This window comes from Hydra vulgaris, chromosome 04 (genome assembly GCF_038396675.1).
Source record: "Hydra vulgaris chromosome 04, alternate assembly HydraT2T_AEP".
NCBI classification, from domain to species: Eukaryota; Metazoa; Cnidaria; class Hydrozoa; order Anthoathecata; family Hydridae; genus Hydra; species Hydra vulgaris.
In genome coordinates, this window is record NC_088923.1 from 41,197,199 (window position 1) to 41,217,209 (window position 20,011).

At 29.5% G+C, this 20,011-nt stretch overlaps 1 protein-coding gene across 1 annotated transcript in view; it reads left to right on the top strand.

The window, feature by feature from the left end:
* Positions 1-11,126, top strand: part of LOC100203774 (2-oxoglutarate dehydrogenase complex component E1) — a 53,356-nt gene extending 42,230 nt beyond the window's left edge. Inside the window, exons 20-24 of the mRNA XM_065796366.1 lie at positions 1,662-1,715; positions 1,985-2,059; positions 2,406-2,642; positions 9,977-10,131; positions 10,508-11,126. Of these exons, the coding sequence (XP_065652438.1) occupies positions 1,662-1,715; positions 1,985-2,059; positions 2,406-2,642; positions 9,977-10,131; positions 10,508-10,625 (639 nt within the window). The 3' untranslated portion in view covers positions 10,626-11,126. The remainder of the gene's footprint in view (positions 1-1,661; positions 1,716-1,984; positions 2,060-2,405; positions 2,643-9,976; positions 10,132-10,507) is intronic.
* Positions 11,127-20,011: the final 8,885 nt, after the last annotated feature.

The window sequence follows — 20,011 nt, forward strand, 5'->3', positions numbered from 1 at the left end:
AACATAAATATCTTTATATATAAATATATTTATTAAATAAATATAATTCTTCAAATTTCAATTATAAATTCTTTAGATTATTTTAACGTGCATGGCAATTATTCTATAAACAATATTTATTTATTATTAAATGCTTAAAATTAATGTTACACTAGTTTTAAATAGAAAGAGCTTCAATTTTTGAAGAAAATTACATGAAGTTAAAAAAATAAAAGCAAGTGAACTTAAACTTTTGACCAGTAGTGTACATCTGATTAGTTTTTCCAATGTTGAGTAAAAAATCAGATAATTAAATAATTGATTTGAAATTTTATATAGAAAATCCATTGTGCTTATATTCAATATTTTCAAAAGCATGTAGTTGTTCCAAAATCAACTGTTGAAATAATCATAAAATGATATAAAGAGAACAAAACTATAAACAGAAAACAAGGGAGGGGCAGAAAATCAAGAATTAATGACAAAATAGTTGTCCAAAAAACCAATAGTTGACTCGATTCATCCATATCCAGCTCAGTTACAAGGTTTTTTCATCTTTTTCCAGCTCAGAGTATTGAAAAAGGAAAATCTGAAAGCTTGTTGCTAGAAAAAAAGTACCAAAAAGGTAACTTGATGGAGAAATCAAGGCAATTGGGTAAACTTAAAGTTTGCTTAAGCATGTTTTATTGCCTTCATTTTAGAAGGCAATAAAACATGCTGTAAAAACAATCGCTCGATGTTTCCAGGTAATCAATGCTATTATCAGTCCAATTGATATAAAGTGTGTGACATGTTTTAATACATTTAAGTCAAAAAATTTGCTTTGCAAGTTCCTTGCATGGCAGATATTTTGCAGTTGTAGCTGTAAAAGCTCTCCTTTTATAACAAATTAAACTTTGACATCAGATCTATTTGTGATTGAATGTTTGACTTCTCCCTCTAATTAAAAGAAGTAAACAACTAACTTTATTTTGGCATAGGTCCACTATTATAAGAATGGATTGGTATAAGAAAACTAGAGTCAATGTCTTTCCAAAGAATTCTAATCCACCAAACTGTGCTGAGCAGTGAATCTTCAAATCTTACTGGGAAATAATAAAGGTAATATGAAGGAGAAGAGGTGTATGTTCAAATAATGCAACAAATTTCTGAAGTGTATGGATTAATGCTACAGAAAGTGATATTAAGTCAAATTGTGATTTTGATGTATTGGGTGCTTTACAAAAAACTAAGTTATTTGTATGTCATAAATAGATTTTTTTGTTGTTGTTGTTGAAATGAAAACTAAATAAGCACTAAATATCATTAAAAAAAAAAGTTGTTAGAATTAAATTTTGTTAAAGTGTTTTTTAGAATTGAAATGTAGTTTTTGAAAAAGTGCAATTTAAAATCGCCTAAATTTTAACTGCTTGTGGTGATATATATATATATATATATATATATATATATATATATATATATATATATATATATATATATATATATATATATATATATATATATATATATGTATATATGTATATATATATATATATATGTATATATATATATATATATATATATATATATATATATATATATATATATTTATATATATATATATATATATATAATATTTTTATATAATATTTATATACACTTGTTTTTTTTTTTTAAGAATAACTTTCATTTTTTTTATCTAGGACTACCCTGAAGAGAATTTTGAACTTTGTCAAAACTATCATACTAATTGGTTTGTAAGTAAAGTTTTTTGTTATTTTTTTTTCACTACTGTAGCTAACTGTATTAGTAAACATTTGTTGTAACTAGCATAACTGTAGTTATAGTTACTTATCAAATGCTGATCTAGGAGATATAATCTTGCCCTATCGGAATTTAGTTTTTTTGTTGTCAATATGCTTTTTTTACACATTTTTGTAGCAACTTTCTCTAGAACATCTATATCTATCCCTTCTTGTTTTTTAACAGTTGCTAAATTAGTTCCTATATTGTTCATTTCTTCTAGATTTGCAACATAACAACACCTGCTAATTTGTTTCATGTCCTTAGGAGACAAGTATATCTTAGTTTTCGAAAACCTGTAAGTAATTTTTTTACCTTTAAAAAAAACAAATGATTTTTTGCATTTCATTTGAAGATAAATATATCATATTTGCTAAAGCTGGTGTAAAATCTATATTGTATAAAAATATATAAAAGCCTATATTGGATTGTAAAATCACCATTTGCGTGATTTTATCAAAAATTTATTCAATGAATTATTAATAATAAAAACTTTTTCATATTATACTTTTATTATTACTAGTTTATTTTAAATTTTTATTTAATATTTAGCTTTTTACTTTACTAATATTTAGCTTTTTACTTTGAAACTTTTATTATTTAAAAAAAATGAGAATATATAAAAATCTTTATATTTTAAATAGTTGGTCATTATGACACCTAAAAGCTTACTTAGACTTGAAGCTGCTCGATCTAACTTGTCAGAGATGGTTGAAGGAACATTTTTCAAACGATTAATTCCTGAAGATGGGCCGTGCGTAAAAAATCCAAAGGATGTTAAAAAGCTTGTTTTTTGTTCTGGTAAGATCTACTATGAATTGATAAAAGAAAGAAAGCATCGTGGTTTGGATAATGATATTGCTATAACTAGAATTGAACAGGTAACTGGTTTAATATATTCAAATTTTGAATTGCTAGGTTTACATTTTGTTTTCTAAGCATATGGGTTGGGCAGTTTCTACTTATAAATAGCTGTAAAAAGGAAATTGTTTTATAAGCAATTTCAATGTACTTAAAATAACAAAATATCAATATTACCAAAATATGTACCAAATACATACAACTTTCAAACCACTAGAGAATAAAATACTACTACACTAAAATACTAAATACACTAGAGAACATTAAAAATATTACCAAATACATACAACTTTCACTATAAATTAATTTAGTTAAAAATAAATTTATAGAGATAAACTGTAAATTTATATAGATAAACTGTAAATTAAGAGTATTTCTTGAAGAATAAATAACAAGATAGAAAAGTTTTTGACTTTTTTGAATTTAAGAATATTATTTATTAATATTTATTTAACACATTAGAACAAGTCAGCACTCAAAGTCAGCATCTCATCATATCTTGACTAAATCATCAAACAAATTTGACATGTATTCTATGTGATTAAGTTAGTTGCCTAGAAGTCTAACTATGACTTAACATTGCTTAGAGAAAAATGTTTTAGAAAACATTTGATGAGATATTCTTCAAGTTCCACCAAAGTCAATTTTAAAAAAATATTTTTTTAATGTTTTGTTTGCTGATTCTTTTACAATTCTCTATTGTCTGATTGCTAATTCTTTTACTTTTACAATACTCTATTACTATTAATGCGGTAGTGGTGTAGTGGTCGAGCGCTCGCCTCATAAGCGAGAAGTTCCGAGTTTGATCCCCACCACGTCCCTGGCAGTACCCCGCTCAACTTTTTTTTCTTTTCTTTTTTTCTCTACACAGCAGCCTTGTTCGTCGAGGTTCATGTTTCAGAGTTATAGAGTTGAGAGAGGGTTGTAACCACAAAAAGTAGCCTCCTTGACTGTAGTGGCCCTCTCGGCCTTGGGGAGGTGAATAATAAAAAAAAAAAAACTTATTGTCTGTAAAAATAAGGTTTAATGTTTATAGTGATTCCAAAAAAACTCTTAGGAGATATACATACATGGTAGAGCAAATTATGCAAAATTTTAAAATCTTTTAATTTTGTCAGCAAGTGTTATTCAAGTAATAATCTGATAAAAATCAACCTTAAAAAAAGTTTGATTTGAGTTATATATTCATTTAACACCAACTACCATCTTATCCTTCATCTTATCAACAGTAGAAATAAAACGTTTTTTCGAAAAGATTTCTTTGTAAAATGGGTGCAAGCATTAATCCTGAAATTAACAGACTTTGATTTACAGAAGTCTTTTCTTGGAAAGACTTTTGCTTGGAAAGTCTTTTCTTAATCTTTTTTTAATTTACTATATATTTAAATTATTGTTGGAGATTGTGTATGATGTGCAAATCAGTTAAATGATGCACAATCTCATGCTATCAGTATAACCCAGTTGGCAATGAGTTTTTAATGTACAAAAATAATGCAGAATTTTATAGTAAGTATTGTTTATAATAAAAGGTTGTGGGAATCGTTTTAGAGTTTTTTCAACGTTTTTTTTTTGCAAAAGTTCTCCTCTTAAAAATTATTGTTATGTTTTCTGAAAATATGATGATGTAAGGTAGTTTAGGGTATTATGAGCACCTTAAAGGATTATTGGAATATTTTTCAAAAATGGTTATGCTGGATTTAAATTTTTTGCAAATAATCACGAAAGTAACAAAAGTGCTCATATTATCCAAACTACTTAGTAATATGAGCACTTTTTTACACAAAAAAATAACATTAAGTAAAAAAGTGTCAACCTGATAGTCCAGTCAAAATAGACATTTCAGTTTACAATAATTCTCATAGAGCTGAAATTTGGTACAGACCTTTATGACATTATTACAAATAAAATATTAAAAGTCCCCACCGATCCTGCATCTGCAAAAAAAATTATTCAAGGTCTAAGGTAAAAAAAAAATGGTTTTTCATATTTTTCTGGTAAACAGTAAATTTTATAAAAAAAAAAATAGATCAAGCAAAAGTTTTTAATCATTAAATTATGTACAAAAGTTGTCTTTATATTTTTTTTCTAAGAATCACTATTCCTGATATATTGCAAATCTTGAAATTGAAGAAGTATTATTCAACATAGTCTATAATTAATATGTTATATACTATATATTAGTATTATTACTATATATTATTATACATAATAGTATGCTATATCTTCTTCGCTTTTTTCTTCTTCTTTTTCTTCTTCATTTTCTTCCTCTTTTACTTCTTTTTCATCTTCTCCCTCCTCTACTTCTTCTTTTTCTTGCTGGAAATGTGAAAAAGATGCATTAACATTATATTTACATACATCATCATTAACATTATCAAAATCTTAATTTGTTGAAATTGATTCAATATTGGAGCAAGACTGGCCTCGACAATTAGTGCATACTGGTGAACACAATAAACCGACTTTTTTGCAACTACATTTTGCATTACAACCCATTTTGCAATTGCAAAAGATGGTGTTGAGAAGTTTTTCTAAAGCAGGTGGAAGTAAAGTTTAAATTGGCTCCAATGTAATACCTACTAAGTTCCAACCCAATTCTGTTGGATCCAGTTAATTGTCTGGCCATACTTGAACTTGATAGTATACTCGATATAAGTGCTGACCCGCAGAAGCAGATGCTGGAGGAAGACAAGATAACTGCACTTTTTTTTTATTCCATGTACTTTTTACAAAGCTTAAATATCTATACTTGTCTATACAAACAATTTTTTTAGAGCTCTATATAGAGCAAGAAGAAAATAAATCCTGTTTGTGATGATGTCTTGTGGATTCGAGTTAATCCTTTGAAATACTTCGACATAGTTAAATCATGTTTTTTAAATAATTTAAATACTGTTGTTTTACCCCTTCTGAAAAATGCTGATGTAGTATCGCAGCCAGTAATTGCATGTAAAAATAAGATATAATTTTGATATTTTGAATAAGCAGATAAACTTTTTGATGAATATATTTCTGTTGGTTGTTGAGCTTTCCCGGGTTTCAAAAAATAAGTAATCTTATCAGTTGGAGTTCTTGCAGTCAGTAGTAATAGTAAGTCAATATCTTCACCGACAATGATAGTTGTATTTGACATACTGGATTGTTCTATGGCTGTTTCAATAATGAGAATATCAACATCATTTTCAGCTTGCTTCATTATAATATTTGCAGCTGTTAACTTTTTGCATAACACATGAAATAACAATACTAGATCTACAGATAATTTCTCACCATGAGCCTTTATGACACACATGGTTAAAAGAGGAAGTATTTTATCAGCGCGTTTTAGTTTGATATTAAATGTTTCCCCGGCCATCTTAGACATAGAAGCAATTCCAACTTCACGAGCTTTATGACAGTTAACTTTATTATCACCGACAACTCCACTGGCAATAGATTTCTTTAACTGTTGAGAAAGGATCATGCAATGCAAATCACTCATAAAGTTTTTCAGTATCTCTAGAATCTTTCTTTATTTGTGAGTCACTTGCATCTACATGCTGATCTGTTGTATCCATTCTGATATCAACCAGATCTTCCAATCCTTCACAAACAGTATTCATTGCATGTATGCCATAAACCCACTTACTATATCACTGTCTTTTGTGCTTCTTCCTTGAGCAATATCTTTATTTGTCTTCATTGGTTTCATCATTGGTTGTTCGATCACAATATCCGTTGAAGTACCACAACTGAGTTTATCGCAACGTCTAACGGTGAAAAATCCTTCGATAAATTTTTGATAAACATTACAGTTCATTAATTTTTCTAATTGTAGCATATCCTGCAAATACAAATGCACAGACTTAACATAAAGGTAATGTCCTGATGCCTTGAAATAAGGAAACATTTTTTTAATGCTGTTCAAATAAGCTTGCCAATCTCCCATGCGTTCAGCTCTTATAAACTTCTTTGCTATCGACACCATATTAAAATATTGTATCCATAGTTTTGCTGTAGGTCCTCGTTTTTCAAATTCTTTTAGTTTTTCATTGAACTGATAAAGTAATCCTTCGCATATTTTATTATTGTCACCACTTTCGATATCATTATACGAAATTATGTTATTTATGATATTTTCAATGGTAATATTAAGACTTGCAGCTTTCTTGTCATTAATAACAAGATCTTTTTAATATTATTATTGCTAAAGTGAGCTGAAGTAATGTATGGACTCCAACAGCCCTCGCGTAAGCATAACCATTGAGCATTTTTTCTAATGACTTAGGTGCATAAATTAACGAAAGCACCTCTTGTATGCCACTACCTTGCATAATATAACCAATTGATCCAAAAAATGACATAATTAAATGAAATCCTCCAAGTCTTGTTATGATCTTCGATAGCTCAGATCCATCAGGTGCTGCAAATTCGATTTCTCTAGCTTTTGCATACAGAGGTTGAAAATCGAAAGTAATCATGCATACTTCGTGGCAATAATTTTTTGCATTTTGTAAAGCACAAAGTTAAGTAGTGTATATAGTACTGTAATGTTATTGGTGAATAAATGGTAAAAATAAAATTTTGGATTTAGAAAAACTCATATTACTTGTTAAACGTTCAACAAAACTATTCCAACAGGGTAATGATAAATTCTTGCAGTTACCATAGAACCATATGGTATTTATTTTTTGAAGTAAAGATACTGGTGCTTCACTTTCATAAGGTAAATATTGCTCATTTATTTTATTATAACCGACTACACCATCATTTTGATAGATTTGTATTGGCACATGAGCTTTTGCAGAAGTAATTTACTTTATTTGTGGTATTTGAACTTCTTGCGTAACTGAACTTTTTAGGGTAACAATTTGAATGATACCTATTATGTGAAGCATGTTATTACCGTCTAAAGCCTTTACATTTATATCAGTGTTGTCTGCAACGTATTGAATAAAGTGCCAGCTTGTGGTGGTAAGATAATAGGTGGATGATAAAGAACTGATGATGCCTCTTACACCACAGTGTCATTGTAGGGTGCGTATAAACCGAAAGACAAAAATATTTGTATAAGGCGTTTTGAACCAAACCGTCAATGAAGAAATACTGAGAGACCCAATTGTAATTTCATTTTAAAAGATCTAGGCCTAACAGCAGATATAATATTGTGGCTAATACTTGTACAGACTAATTTTAGATGTTCTAATTTAGATCGTTTATTTTTAAGAATTACTTGCTCCGAAAAAAAAGTCAACAACTCTATATAACGGAATATCGCTGATAATATCTTCAAACATTCGACTAGGCGAGGGATAATTGGTATTATCAAAGACTAATGGTTGAATGTCTTCTAGGATGATAGCTGCCACAGTTTTTAAGATTCGAAATCATTCTTCCTCTTTATTTAGGCTTTTTTTCTCATACCAAGCTTGGTTAAGAATATCACAATGACTGTCAAAAAAACAAATGAAAGTTAATCTGCCTGGTTTTTCCGTGATTTTATTACCAATATTATTCATTTCTTTATAGTTCTGTTGTTTAAATCTGGATTTTTGCATATACTTTTTAACTCTTTCAATAAAAACTGACGTCACTATTTTCAATGGATCTAAATATTTCTTCCATTGAATCATTGGTATATTCATCTTGAGGACGACCGATTTTACCTCCAGTTGTTGGTCTCTAAAAGGAATTATAACAACTATTATGGTACCTAGCCTCAGTAGCGACTAAATCATATTCATACTCAAGTGACATTTTTTGCTATGTCATCAGACCGCCTTCGCCAAACCTTTAGAATCGATTCTTTGAATTCAAGGGTAACTTTATAAATTTTATTTCGAACATTTTGCGCTTTCATTTTTTCAGCCTCTTCATTCGCTTCATCTCCGCAAAATAAACAATATTTCTTGAAACAAAAATTGAATTCACTCATGCGAGCTCTGGTATGCGGTGGACTTGTTTTGGATGTACTGGCTTGTTCCATATGTTGCTCTCTTTTAAATGCCGCAGTAGAACTCTCCCGAGTATACACTTTATGGCACTGCACATGAATTGTAACAGACTTCTGACCTTTTAGGTACTCAAGGAGCCCGTCATTTCAATTGACACTAGAATCAATTAAAGTCTTCATTCCTCGATCAACTTGTTGTTAAAAGATTACTACAAATAAAACATAATAGCGACATTTTTATAAAAGTATTAAATAGTACAAATCCTTATGAGAAATATTTAACAATAACCAAACGTATTAACTGCATAAGCCAGAATATCGTTTAAGACAAACTGAACGCACGTAATTTGGTATAAAGTGAAAATTTAGTTTAAAAAATCATGCAGAAGAATATTTGTTAATTATTTTTTATAATAAGGGTCATAAAAATAGCCTTAAAAAAAATTATATTTTAAAAAATTATTAAATAAATGTTATACTTGATTAATACTTTCGTTTCTTGTTTTTATACAAGATCAGAGAAAAGCCGCATAAACTTTTTTTTCTGTGATTAGTAAAACGCACTAGCAAAAAAACAAGTTTTTATCCTTTGCCTTTGAATAACTTTTTTTGCAGATGTGGAATCATTGGGGACTTTCTATATTTTATTTTTAATAATGTCCCCAACGACTGTACCAATTTTTAGCTCTATGCGAATTATTGCAAATCTACCACTATTTTTTCGACTATTTTGACCGGACTATGACAATTAAAAATAATTTGCAGAATACAATGATTTGTTATTACCAAAACCTTTCATTAGAAGAATAAATTTTGAGCCACTTTTTATTGAAACAATACTACTTTGTTTTATGCAAAAAAAAAATGTAATTCGTTATTTTTTCAATTTTATTAACTCAAACATTTAAACGATAAAAAATACCAATTTAATGAATTTAAATTACAGAAATATATTTAGTATTGCTAAATTATTAAAAAATTTTAATATGTTTTGCTTTCATTTAAAAGCAATAAAAACCACTGCAATTTTAGGACTTAAAATTAGCTAATTCCAATAAAAAACACTGGGTAATTTGAGCTTGCTCATATTCCGGGGGATGTCTGGACGTCCAAGAGACGTCTTACGGACGATCTCTGGACGACTCGTGCCCACTGGGTACCAAGGTGCTCCTTTTACACTAATCTACCCTAAATAATAATTCCATAGATTTTGTTAATGGACTTTTTAAGTTCATCGGTTTTTCTGATATTACCTGTTGTTTGCAAAAAGGTTACCACTAAATAAAAACGCAACATTTTACATTATTTACTGGTGTTCTGGTAATTCCGGTTCCGTTAATACTTACTTTAACTATAATAATGCTTATCAAGGTTTTCAGAGTATTGAAGTTTATAATTACGGTTGTATATTTTTGCTTTAAGCTGTCACCGTTCCCATTTGATCTGGTGCGTAAAGAGTGCGCTAAATACCAAAATGCTTCCTTGCAATGGGTACAAGAAGAGCATAAAAATCATGGAGCATGGCAGCATATGCAACCTCGAATTGAAACATCGACTGGGAACTCTCGACGTGCCACGTAAGTTTTAAATCATTATGGATTAAATACCTTATCTATCAAAATTAATGTCGGACAAAAATAGTAAACCTTTTCAAGGCGACTAAAAATTTCTGATTATATGTTTATTATGTTTAGTTTCTTTTATTTACCTTACCTTTATTTACATTGTAAATACAGTGGCAGTGGATGTTGATTAAAAAGCTAAAATAAGTCCAACTTAAAGTTTTGTCCAACTTAGTTTTGTCCTATAAAGTATGCTCAAATAAGTACTCTGTTTTTGCTTTGCTATAGTGTAAGCATAATATTTTAGTGTTTTTCTCGAACGTAAAAAAACCGGTGTCTAGGGTCTCTTTCTGCCTACGTATTATGTTTTATATATTTTATCGTCAATTAGATACGCTGGTCGATCAACAGCTTCTGCTCCAGCTACTGGAAATAAAAAACAACACATGGTTGAACAACAATTTGTAGTAGACAGCGCACTAAGTTTAAATAATTTGAAAGTTAATTAATGACGACGTTACGTTACACAATGTTTCGATTTATATTCCCTGTTTGCTATATTTTGTGAATGAAATTCTTGCAGCAAAAATATTTATATATATATATATATGCTAGTTTTGTTTTTTGAAAATAGTTTTGTAAAAATAAATCAGAGTATTGCATTTTAGGATAAAAAATAGCACATAAAAAGCTTCAATTTTTTATTGTAGTTTGTATCTGTCCAAGAGTCACAATATGTAATATTAAATCTAGGTAAAGTTAAGGTTTAGATTATATATAACTTATCAAATATTATCATGAGTAATATATTTTATCGATAAACATGTTTTTGAGTGGTGTAAACATAGTAAGCGGACGCGTTTTTCTTTGCAGTGGAAACTTTTTTTACTTGGTGGTTTTAAAAACATTTTGTGTTTTACATAAAATAATTTATTTGGTATGGTTACGAGTACTTGTACTAAAGTACTCGTTTCAATTATTATAAGAGAGCTGTTATAATCACACAAAAAGTTTTTTTTTCTTTTTGAAAAGTAATATACGTAAATCAAGTCTGATAACTTTCAAACAAATTTTCAAGATGTTCTAGTGCCTCCTTTAGGCCTCGTTAAATTTTAAAAACGGTTCAAAACGCAAAAAGCGGCTGAATTTTGAGATATATATAATATAAATAAACTTGATTTTCATAATTTTTTAATCTTTTATGCAGTTGCATAAAGTGCTACAATCAGCATTTTCTTAGACTTATTTGAAGACTTTTTTCTTTGCTTTGTTAAAGTAAATCGGCTTTATCAACAGTAAGCAATCTGTACTGAATTTCTTCTTCTTTGATGATATGTTTGCAAATTTGTATTCCAACTGCTCAGTTACTTTTTTTTAAGGCTCTTTTTTAGGCTCATTTACGAGGTTTAGCAAGATCTTTAAAGATCTTAGATGATGAAAAGCTTTAGATGAAAAAGGGATACCGAAAAGTTTGACAATAAATTAGGATGAAACTTTTTTTTTTTTTGTTACGTTTACTATGAGCAGATTTTAAAGTTTTTACACTTACAATATGGCATAAAAATCGTGTTCTTGCTTGCGCTGGCATTAGGAAAAATCATTCTAATAGCGATGTAAACATTACTGAAAAATCAATAATACAAACACATTGAAATGAATTTTTTAGAAACAACCTTGCTTATTTCTTCAAAATCTGAAAGAACAGTTTATGTATGTATATACAATTTTAATGAGATAATAAACTATTACTATATTGTTATATGCTATGTAATCCTGCAGGACTAATGTATGTATGTAGTAGGGTGTCCCACTTTTAAACTGACCAAAATATTTTCATTAGCACTCATTCTTAATCATCATCATTAGGCCCCAGGACCCACCAAAAAATTTTTTAGACTTCTAAGTACATGGGTTCAGGTAGAAGCAGGTTTCATATGAGAGGTTGCGTGATTATTGAAAAAAATATCGCAAACATCTTCATTTTTCAATCATTTTTGATCTAAAAAAAATATTTCCTTAATTTTTAGCTTTTTAAAAAATCACAAATGAGTATTTATCACAAAATAGCAACAATAAAAAGGTAAAAATCTTTAAAAAATCACACAAAATTGGTTTTTTTCATATCTTATGAAAAATCTTATTCTATCTTTTAGTTACAACTTGCATTGTGTCTTGTAGTAATCCTTCATCATGGGTTTAAGCCACAACATCTTGAACAAGTCGAATGTGGCGCTCAGCCCTATCATTGACCACTGCAAGGTTTGCTACTTGATTTTGAAAATTTGTATATGAAACATTTGAAACATTAAAGTTATCATCTATCCATGTTTTTATCATTTCTCTAGAAATACCTAAGTAAGTAAATATCAGCCAGGACTCCTCTGTAACAAAATCAGACAAAACTGACATGGGAAGTATATGTGTTGGTGAATCTGGTTTTTCTGTACTGAATTCATCAAGTGATGGAGGATCAAAGCTTATCAGCTTTAGAGCTATTTCAGCTCTTTCCTTTGAATCTAGATCACCATTTGCTATTGAAAGAATAACCAACTGAGGGGTCAGGTACCAACTATGACGAACCAGGCTTGAATGGAGCTTTTTTGCCAGGGGACCATACTTGGATTTATATAGCTCATTTGACATCATTTCTAAAGACAGTTTGAAAGCATCCAAATCATTTGATGGTGCCTGGGCTGCAATAAGAGACTTCAGGAAGTATGATCCAACAAATGTGACAACAAAGTCAGTTGACATTTGCAACATATCTTTCTCACTTTTATTCAATTTTGAATTTATCTTCGAAGTCAGCTGCATGGTCAGCAAGAATATACAGTCAGCCATGAATCTGGCATGATGATATACACCTGGTTGCTTGAATTGGAAACCAGGTACATGGCCCCCAAGGTAAATGACCAGTAGTTCACATAGAGCTTTATAGTCTCCTCTTTGAAAACAATCTCTTTTCAAGGCTGTTTCACAAAATTTTTTAGTATCTATTACTCTTGTATGAAAAGTAGTACCTACTTTAAACTCATCTCTGTCATAGTTAAAAAAAAGCAATTGATCCATATTTTTAGCTCCTTCTTGTATTTCTCGCCAGTTATTTTGGAAATCTTTATATATTGCTCTTGATGGCAATTTTGTTGTTCCTTGAATATAATCCATTGCACGTGATATGTGCCTTTCAGAAATGTGGTGCCTGAAAAATTTAAATATGAAAAACTGTACACTGTACAATGTAAATGTATGTGACAAAATAAATGATTTTTATAAATATTTTAGTACCTACAGAGGAGCCAAAGCACTGGTCGTTGAAGCACATGATCCACCAGGAACTTTATAGCCCCATTGTACTTTCCAGTGTTAGAGGCAGTTGTATCTGCACTACAACCAATGATTTGGTCAGTGAGCTCATAGTATTCTAAAATGTTCTGAATAGCAATAGCTTGATCCTGTCTTTTAAATGACTCAATTTCTAAAACTCCGAGCAAGAAATCTAGGGGTTCATTGACCTGGGTTGATGAAAGACTGAGAGCTAGCCTTTCTACAGTTTCAGACATTTTTTTTTCAGTTCTATAATTCTTGACAAGTTTTGTATCAAAGTGAAGGACAACCTTTAAATCTCGTACTTTGTCTAGATTTTCTTCTCTGACCATTTCTGCTTCATTTTCAATAACAATCTTTCTGTTTCTATGCAGACCACTCTTTGATACAGGAACTGTATTGAGATCAACACCAGCGATACTGAAAAGTGAGGCCAGGAGTGAGGTTTCTGCTCTAACGCTTACCTTATACCTGGTCAAGAATGGAACCCATTTGTCAAGAATGTCATTCATTGAAAGCTGCAGGCAAACTCTATCTTTACTAATCTTCTGTTTTTTTGATGAAGGCTCAAAATCACTATCAGTTGCACTTGTTCCACTTGATGAAAATGATACTTCCATTTCAAAATTTTTCATTCTTTCCTTTTCCTCTATTGTTTTCTTCTTTGACCTTTCCTGTCTCTCTTTTTCCCGTTCATCTTCTCTATGCATTCTCTCTATCATACCAAACATTCTTTTTTCTCCATCTTTAATTCTGTCATGATAAGATTTGTCTTTACTGTTGTCAAACTTTACCATTTCACCTCTAAATGCTTTCTTCAGGAACTCAATGTCCTCTCTTTTTGCATCTTTGTCTCTATTTTCATCATTTTTGATCAGATTTTAGATATCTGTTTTATAAACTTGAAATGTATAGTTTGCCTCATTTACAAAATCCTATTTTTTATTTAATTGCTCCAGTTTCTCTCTATTTTCATAAAGGGTTCTAACTTTGCATAGTTTCTGGTAGCGATCATAAGATTCTACAAGCTTTTCCTTGACTACTTGCTCTGTTAACCGAAATTTTGAATCAAAACCACCCCTGTCCCAAAGATTTAACAGTTCTCTGAGTATACATACACCTGTGAATTCCCCTCTGTTTTTAATTTCACACTCCCCTTCACTGCAAACCATAAATCTTGACCTTGCCATTTGTGCACAGGATAAGTTTTGTTTATTGTTCTTTGATCTTAGCCAATATATTCGACGACAAACTTTTCCCATTGTGGGTAGTCTAAAAAAAATAAAAGTAGGTTTACATTGTTTTTCTACATACAACTATTTTTGATAAACAATTTTACTCAGCTTTTTCTAATACTTTTTAAAAGTAAATAAAAAATATAACCTGTTTGGTGCAAACATATGAAGGGGATGCTGAAGCAAGTAGAGTGTTCTTCTTCTCCTGTTGGTTCGCTGTGAAGCTGGACTTCTGCTTTGGGATGTACATGAGGATGATCCCTGCTGGTCCCTGCTAGTTCTAGGAGAGGTATTTCTCAAAGAAGAATGACTTTGGCATAAGGAAGGCTCTTTGGAACTCTCCTCAGTTCTCTCTCTTGCTGCACTCTGACCTTTTCTGGTCCTAGAGGATCTGCGGAGGGTTCCATCATCATCACTATCCATTATATATATTTTCTAATTTAGATATTTCTGAAAAATCAAATGTAATAGAAATCAATCAAGTCACATCAAATAAAAAAGAAAGTAAAAAAAAACATATGAATTAGTAAAATTGCAGATATTTTAATATTTAATATGATAGGATACAATTTTATAATGAGTATTGGTATTTTTTTGTTTTCAGCAGGTCTAAAAATTAAAATTTTATTAAAAAAACATGTTTAAGGTCATTTAAATGCATTAAAATTACATTATAGTTTAGAACATAATATTATTTTCTCCATTTGATGTTTTGAAATTTTTAGACATTTTTTTTAGACCAAAAATGTCTAAAAATTGAAAGAATTCTGTAAAATTTTTGAATAATCACGCAACCTCTCATATGAAACCTGCTTCTACCTGAACCAATGTACTTAAAAGTCTAAAAATATTTTTGGTGGGTCCTGGGACCTAATGATGATGATTAAGAATGAGTGCTAACAAAAATATTTTGGTCAGTTTAAAAGTGGGACACCCTAGTATGTAGTGTATGTATGTATGTTTAGAAAAAACACCAGTTATGTTAACGAAGAAAATATATTTTTAGAGGACATCATATTGATAACAGTAGTAAACGATGTAATAAATGACAAAAACAACGGTTTTTTTGTTCAAAGATAAATTGGTAATAAATATTATATATTACAATATAAACATTTATATATTATTGATTCTCTAAAATAGTATATGCATATACATATTATGGATATTAACTCTAATGTTAATCAATAAAACACAAATGATATACATGTTTTTATTTGCCAATTCTGTTTTAATAAATTTCAAGTTCAGCTTATAAAAATTTTTAACTGTTTTTTTTAACTAATTTTTTTATATAGAGGCATTTGTATCCTAAAATGTAGGTAATTTTTTTAATAGCCATTAAAATTTTTGTTACAATAGCTAAAAGCTAATCTTCAGAATATAAACATAGCTTATATTAATTTAAATTTCATTGGGGTACTTTTTGCACTTACACTCTTTAATGAATCAGCAACAGTTCCATAAAATAAGGCCTATTTTACCATGTGAACCTTAAAATGTAGATTTTATTTTGTGGTAAATTTTTGGAAAAAGTCTTTTTTATTTCTGTTGAAATTTTGTAACATTTCTTAATTGTTTTATGTTAAATTCAAGTAAATAGATTGTATAAATGACTTTCAGATTTTAAGCTGTACTTCATAATGGTTAATTTTTGTACCTTAAAATGCAGGTAAGATTTTTTAAAGAACTAAAAAGTTATATTTTAAATTATTCATAATACTTTTTAATTTGTTTTTACAGTTAAAGTATATTAAAATGAGACCAAAGTTCAATCTTAGGTTAAGACCTAAAATAAAATATCAAGCAGCTTCTTACAGAGACGAATTAGAATTGAACCAAAACGTTTTAGCAAATGCAGTGGATTATTGTAAAAAAAAACAACTGTCGAGGCTACAAATCTGTTAAGTAAGGTTGTTTTAATGTTAATCCTAGAGCTGTAAATCGCATTTTAGATGAAGCTAAAATTGGTGAAAATAAAAACCATCTTTCAATTTTGAAAAAGAATGAGGAGAATGCAGTAGTATTCAAAAAGTAGTATTGCATTCAAAAAATAAAAACAGTCTACAAGGTAGAAGTGTAGAGCTGTCCACTGTCATTTTAAATATAATAAAGTATCGTATGCATGCTAATAAAAATCCTGAAAAATCATCGTTTATACTGCAAGCTTTCACCTGATGCAGAAAAAGCAATACTCACAAATAAACTATCCCGTTCTTTCTGCTCAAGGTTTATGGCAAAGCACCCCAAGTCTAACTCAAAAGAGACAAGAGAGAGTTTATGTGAATTGTGCTTTAAACTGCACTAGAGAAATGGGTGAAGTCATTTAAACGAACTAGCCGAAAAACTTAAAACTACAGGTATAATAGTAACAGTGAAAAAACTTTAGAAGTAGTACGGTACAATAGACACTAAACGTATGTTTAATTATGATAAAACTCCACAGTTTGTAAACCTCGGAGTTGATGGGAGTGCAAGTGGATTGGTGGTTGCTAAAAAAGGCTGACAGTTGCTATCAAATGATCTGCAAGAACAGAGATTTACTATTAACCCGCTTGGTTCTTGTGCTGGGCATGTAGTTATTTGCCATGTAATATTATCAGGAAAAGAAATAGCCAGCAAAATAGCACTAAAATCCACTGTGGAAAAAATTCCAAATTTGCTTATATCAACTACAGAACATGGAGTACAAGATCACAATTCTCTACTCGATTTCTGTAAATTCTTTGATAGCAAGTTAACAGAGAAAAATGTAGAGACCTGTGGTGGTACTAACAAATGGTTACTCTTCAAGGTTTGACGTAAGCGTCCTTCATTATTGTCTCGAAAAACAAATTTGTCTTTTTGTTGGGGCGACAGACACAACAGGTGTAATACAAATGCTGGATCAAGTAAATCATAGTTTACACCATCATTATCGTTAATGTAAATCTAAACTGTTTTCTAGTATGATGACAATTGATCATTCTTGGTTTATGGAAATATTAGGAGAGATATGGTCATCATGGACAACAAAAGAGTATTTAATCAAAGCAGCTAAAGTGGTTGGTATTGCAGAGTCACGTCTAAATGTTAACTGGTATTTGTTTAATATTTGTTATAAACATATACTTTAATTAAATGAAAGCAATCTTTTTCTTAGTTTTGATATCAACTTACTTGCTATGAAATAACTTTGCCTTTTTTTTACTTAAAGTTTACATTTTACAAACCATAAATTTTTGTATAATATATTGGCTTAGTTTTTTTTATTATTATTATTTGTCATGTAATCTAAAAAGATATATTTAAATATATTACTATTATTATTACTTGAAAAAATTCTTTAAAAATTTAAAAAAGAGTTATTGCTAATTTTAGAAGCCAAGTTTATTTAAATGTTATTGAATAAAATTGCATGAAAAATTTAAAACAAACATAGACCACAACAAAACCTTGTCCAATCAATTAAAAACAAACTAACCAAATAAAATAGTAAAATGGTAAAAACTTACCATTTTACTATTTTACAGCTTAAAAAAACTAAGTTTTTAATTAAAATAAATTACACTCAATTAACTCAAGTTAAATATGTAACGAAAAAAAAGCAACGACTATTACATTATAATATTGTTTATAAATTTAGTTTATATTGTTTTATAAGAACGAGAACCGTTGGATTTATAAATACCTTAATTATAATAAATTGTCAAAAAACTAGTTACAACTGCTATCAATAAATACGAGAATTACCTTATCTCAAATTGTAAATTCAATCAAAAATGGCTCTATTCATATGTAAACAGTCAAAATCTTGTAAAAGTGTAATTTGTTCTATTTTTGACTTAAATGGTAAAAATGCTGCCCCCTCCCCCGGTTGCTACTGGCCTGGTTATGCCTTAAATTTAATATCTCATTTGAAAATTATTTTTTTGCACAATTTTACACCAAATTTGTTCCAACTAATTTTTAGAATATTTTCTGAAGTTTTTTTTTGTTTAAGAGAATGACAAAACACAAAAAATTTCTTTATTATACTATTTCTATAATATACATATAAACTACGTGCCTAAAATAATATTAAAATTAACTAATATAATAAAATAATTAAAGTAATAAACCACCTAAAATAAACTACAAGTAATCTAAGCTTACCAGTGTTTATTATTAGAACTAATGCAATCTGTTCTCCAGACTTCAGGTCCTTATTCTCTAGCAAAAATTTGAAAGTTTTATTATCATCCCTTGATACTTCAAAGGGTACGGATATTGATGGTATATACGCTTATGTTTTAACAAGTTGCTCAGCTAGTTTCAGTAGGCCACTTTCACTTATATTTAAATGCTACATTGTTTCTGGTCAAGTTCCATCATATTGAAAGCTTGCAAATGTTTTACCCATTCACAAGAAAGGTTGTCGTACTGATCCAGAAAACTATTGGCCTATTTCAATTACTTCTTTCGTTTGTAAAGTAATGGAAAAGTTACTTCGCGACTTCATGGCAGACCATTTGTACGCCCAAAATTTATTATCCTATCATCAACATTGATTTGTTCGAAATAGGTCTTGTACGACTAATCTTTTAGAAGTATTAGACATTATTACCGAAGCTCTTAATGATCGCTGCTCTACACTACTAATACTTATAGACTTCACTAAAGCTTTTGATCATGTCTCACACATTCTTCTTCTCCTAAAACTAAAAGGATACGGTTTCAATGACATGATCCTTAATTGGATAAAATATTTTTTGAGCAATAGAAAATAAATTGTTATTCTTGGTAAATCCTTTTCTGATTGCATAGATGTACTGAGTGGAGTTCCTCAGGGCTCGGGTATCGCTCCACTTTTGTTTTTAATTTTTATTAATGACATGCCTGAGTTTTTATCTAATTTCTGTAAGTTGTTTGCTGATGACATTCAATTTAATGCGAAAATCAAAAGTTCATCTGATCTAGAACTAGTCCAAAAAGATATAAATCTCTTACTACATTGGTTTAAACTTTGGTAATAAGCTTTTATGGTGGTTTCAATATTTTAAACTACTCTTTTGGTATGCTTAACTCATCGAACACTCTTATTCCTTTTGTAAATGTCGAAAAAGAACTTTTATTAACTAGAATCCTATTATGTTTTTAAAACTATACACTACCTATGTTCGTTCGCTGCTTGAACTTTGCGCTCCAGCATACAACATCTATTTAAAGAAAAATGTTGAGAGACTCAAAAAGTTCAACGCAGGGCAACTAAACTTGTTCCTCAATTAAGAAACGTGAACTACGAATCTCGATTGGCAAATTTGGGATTAACAACACTTATAGAAAGACGAACGAGAGGTGATTTGATTCAGTATTTC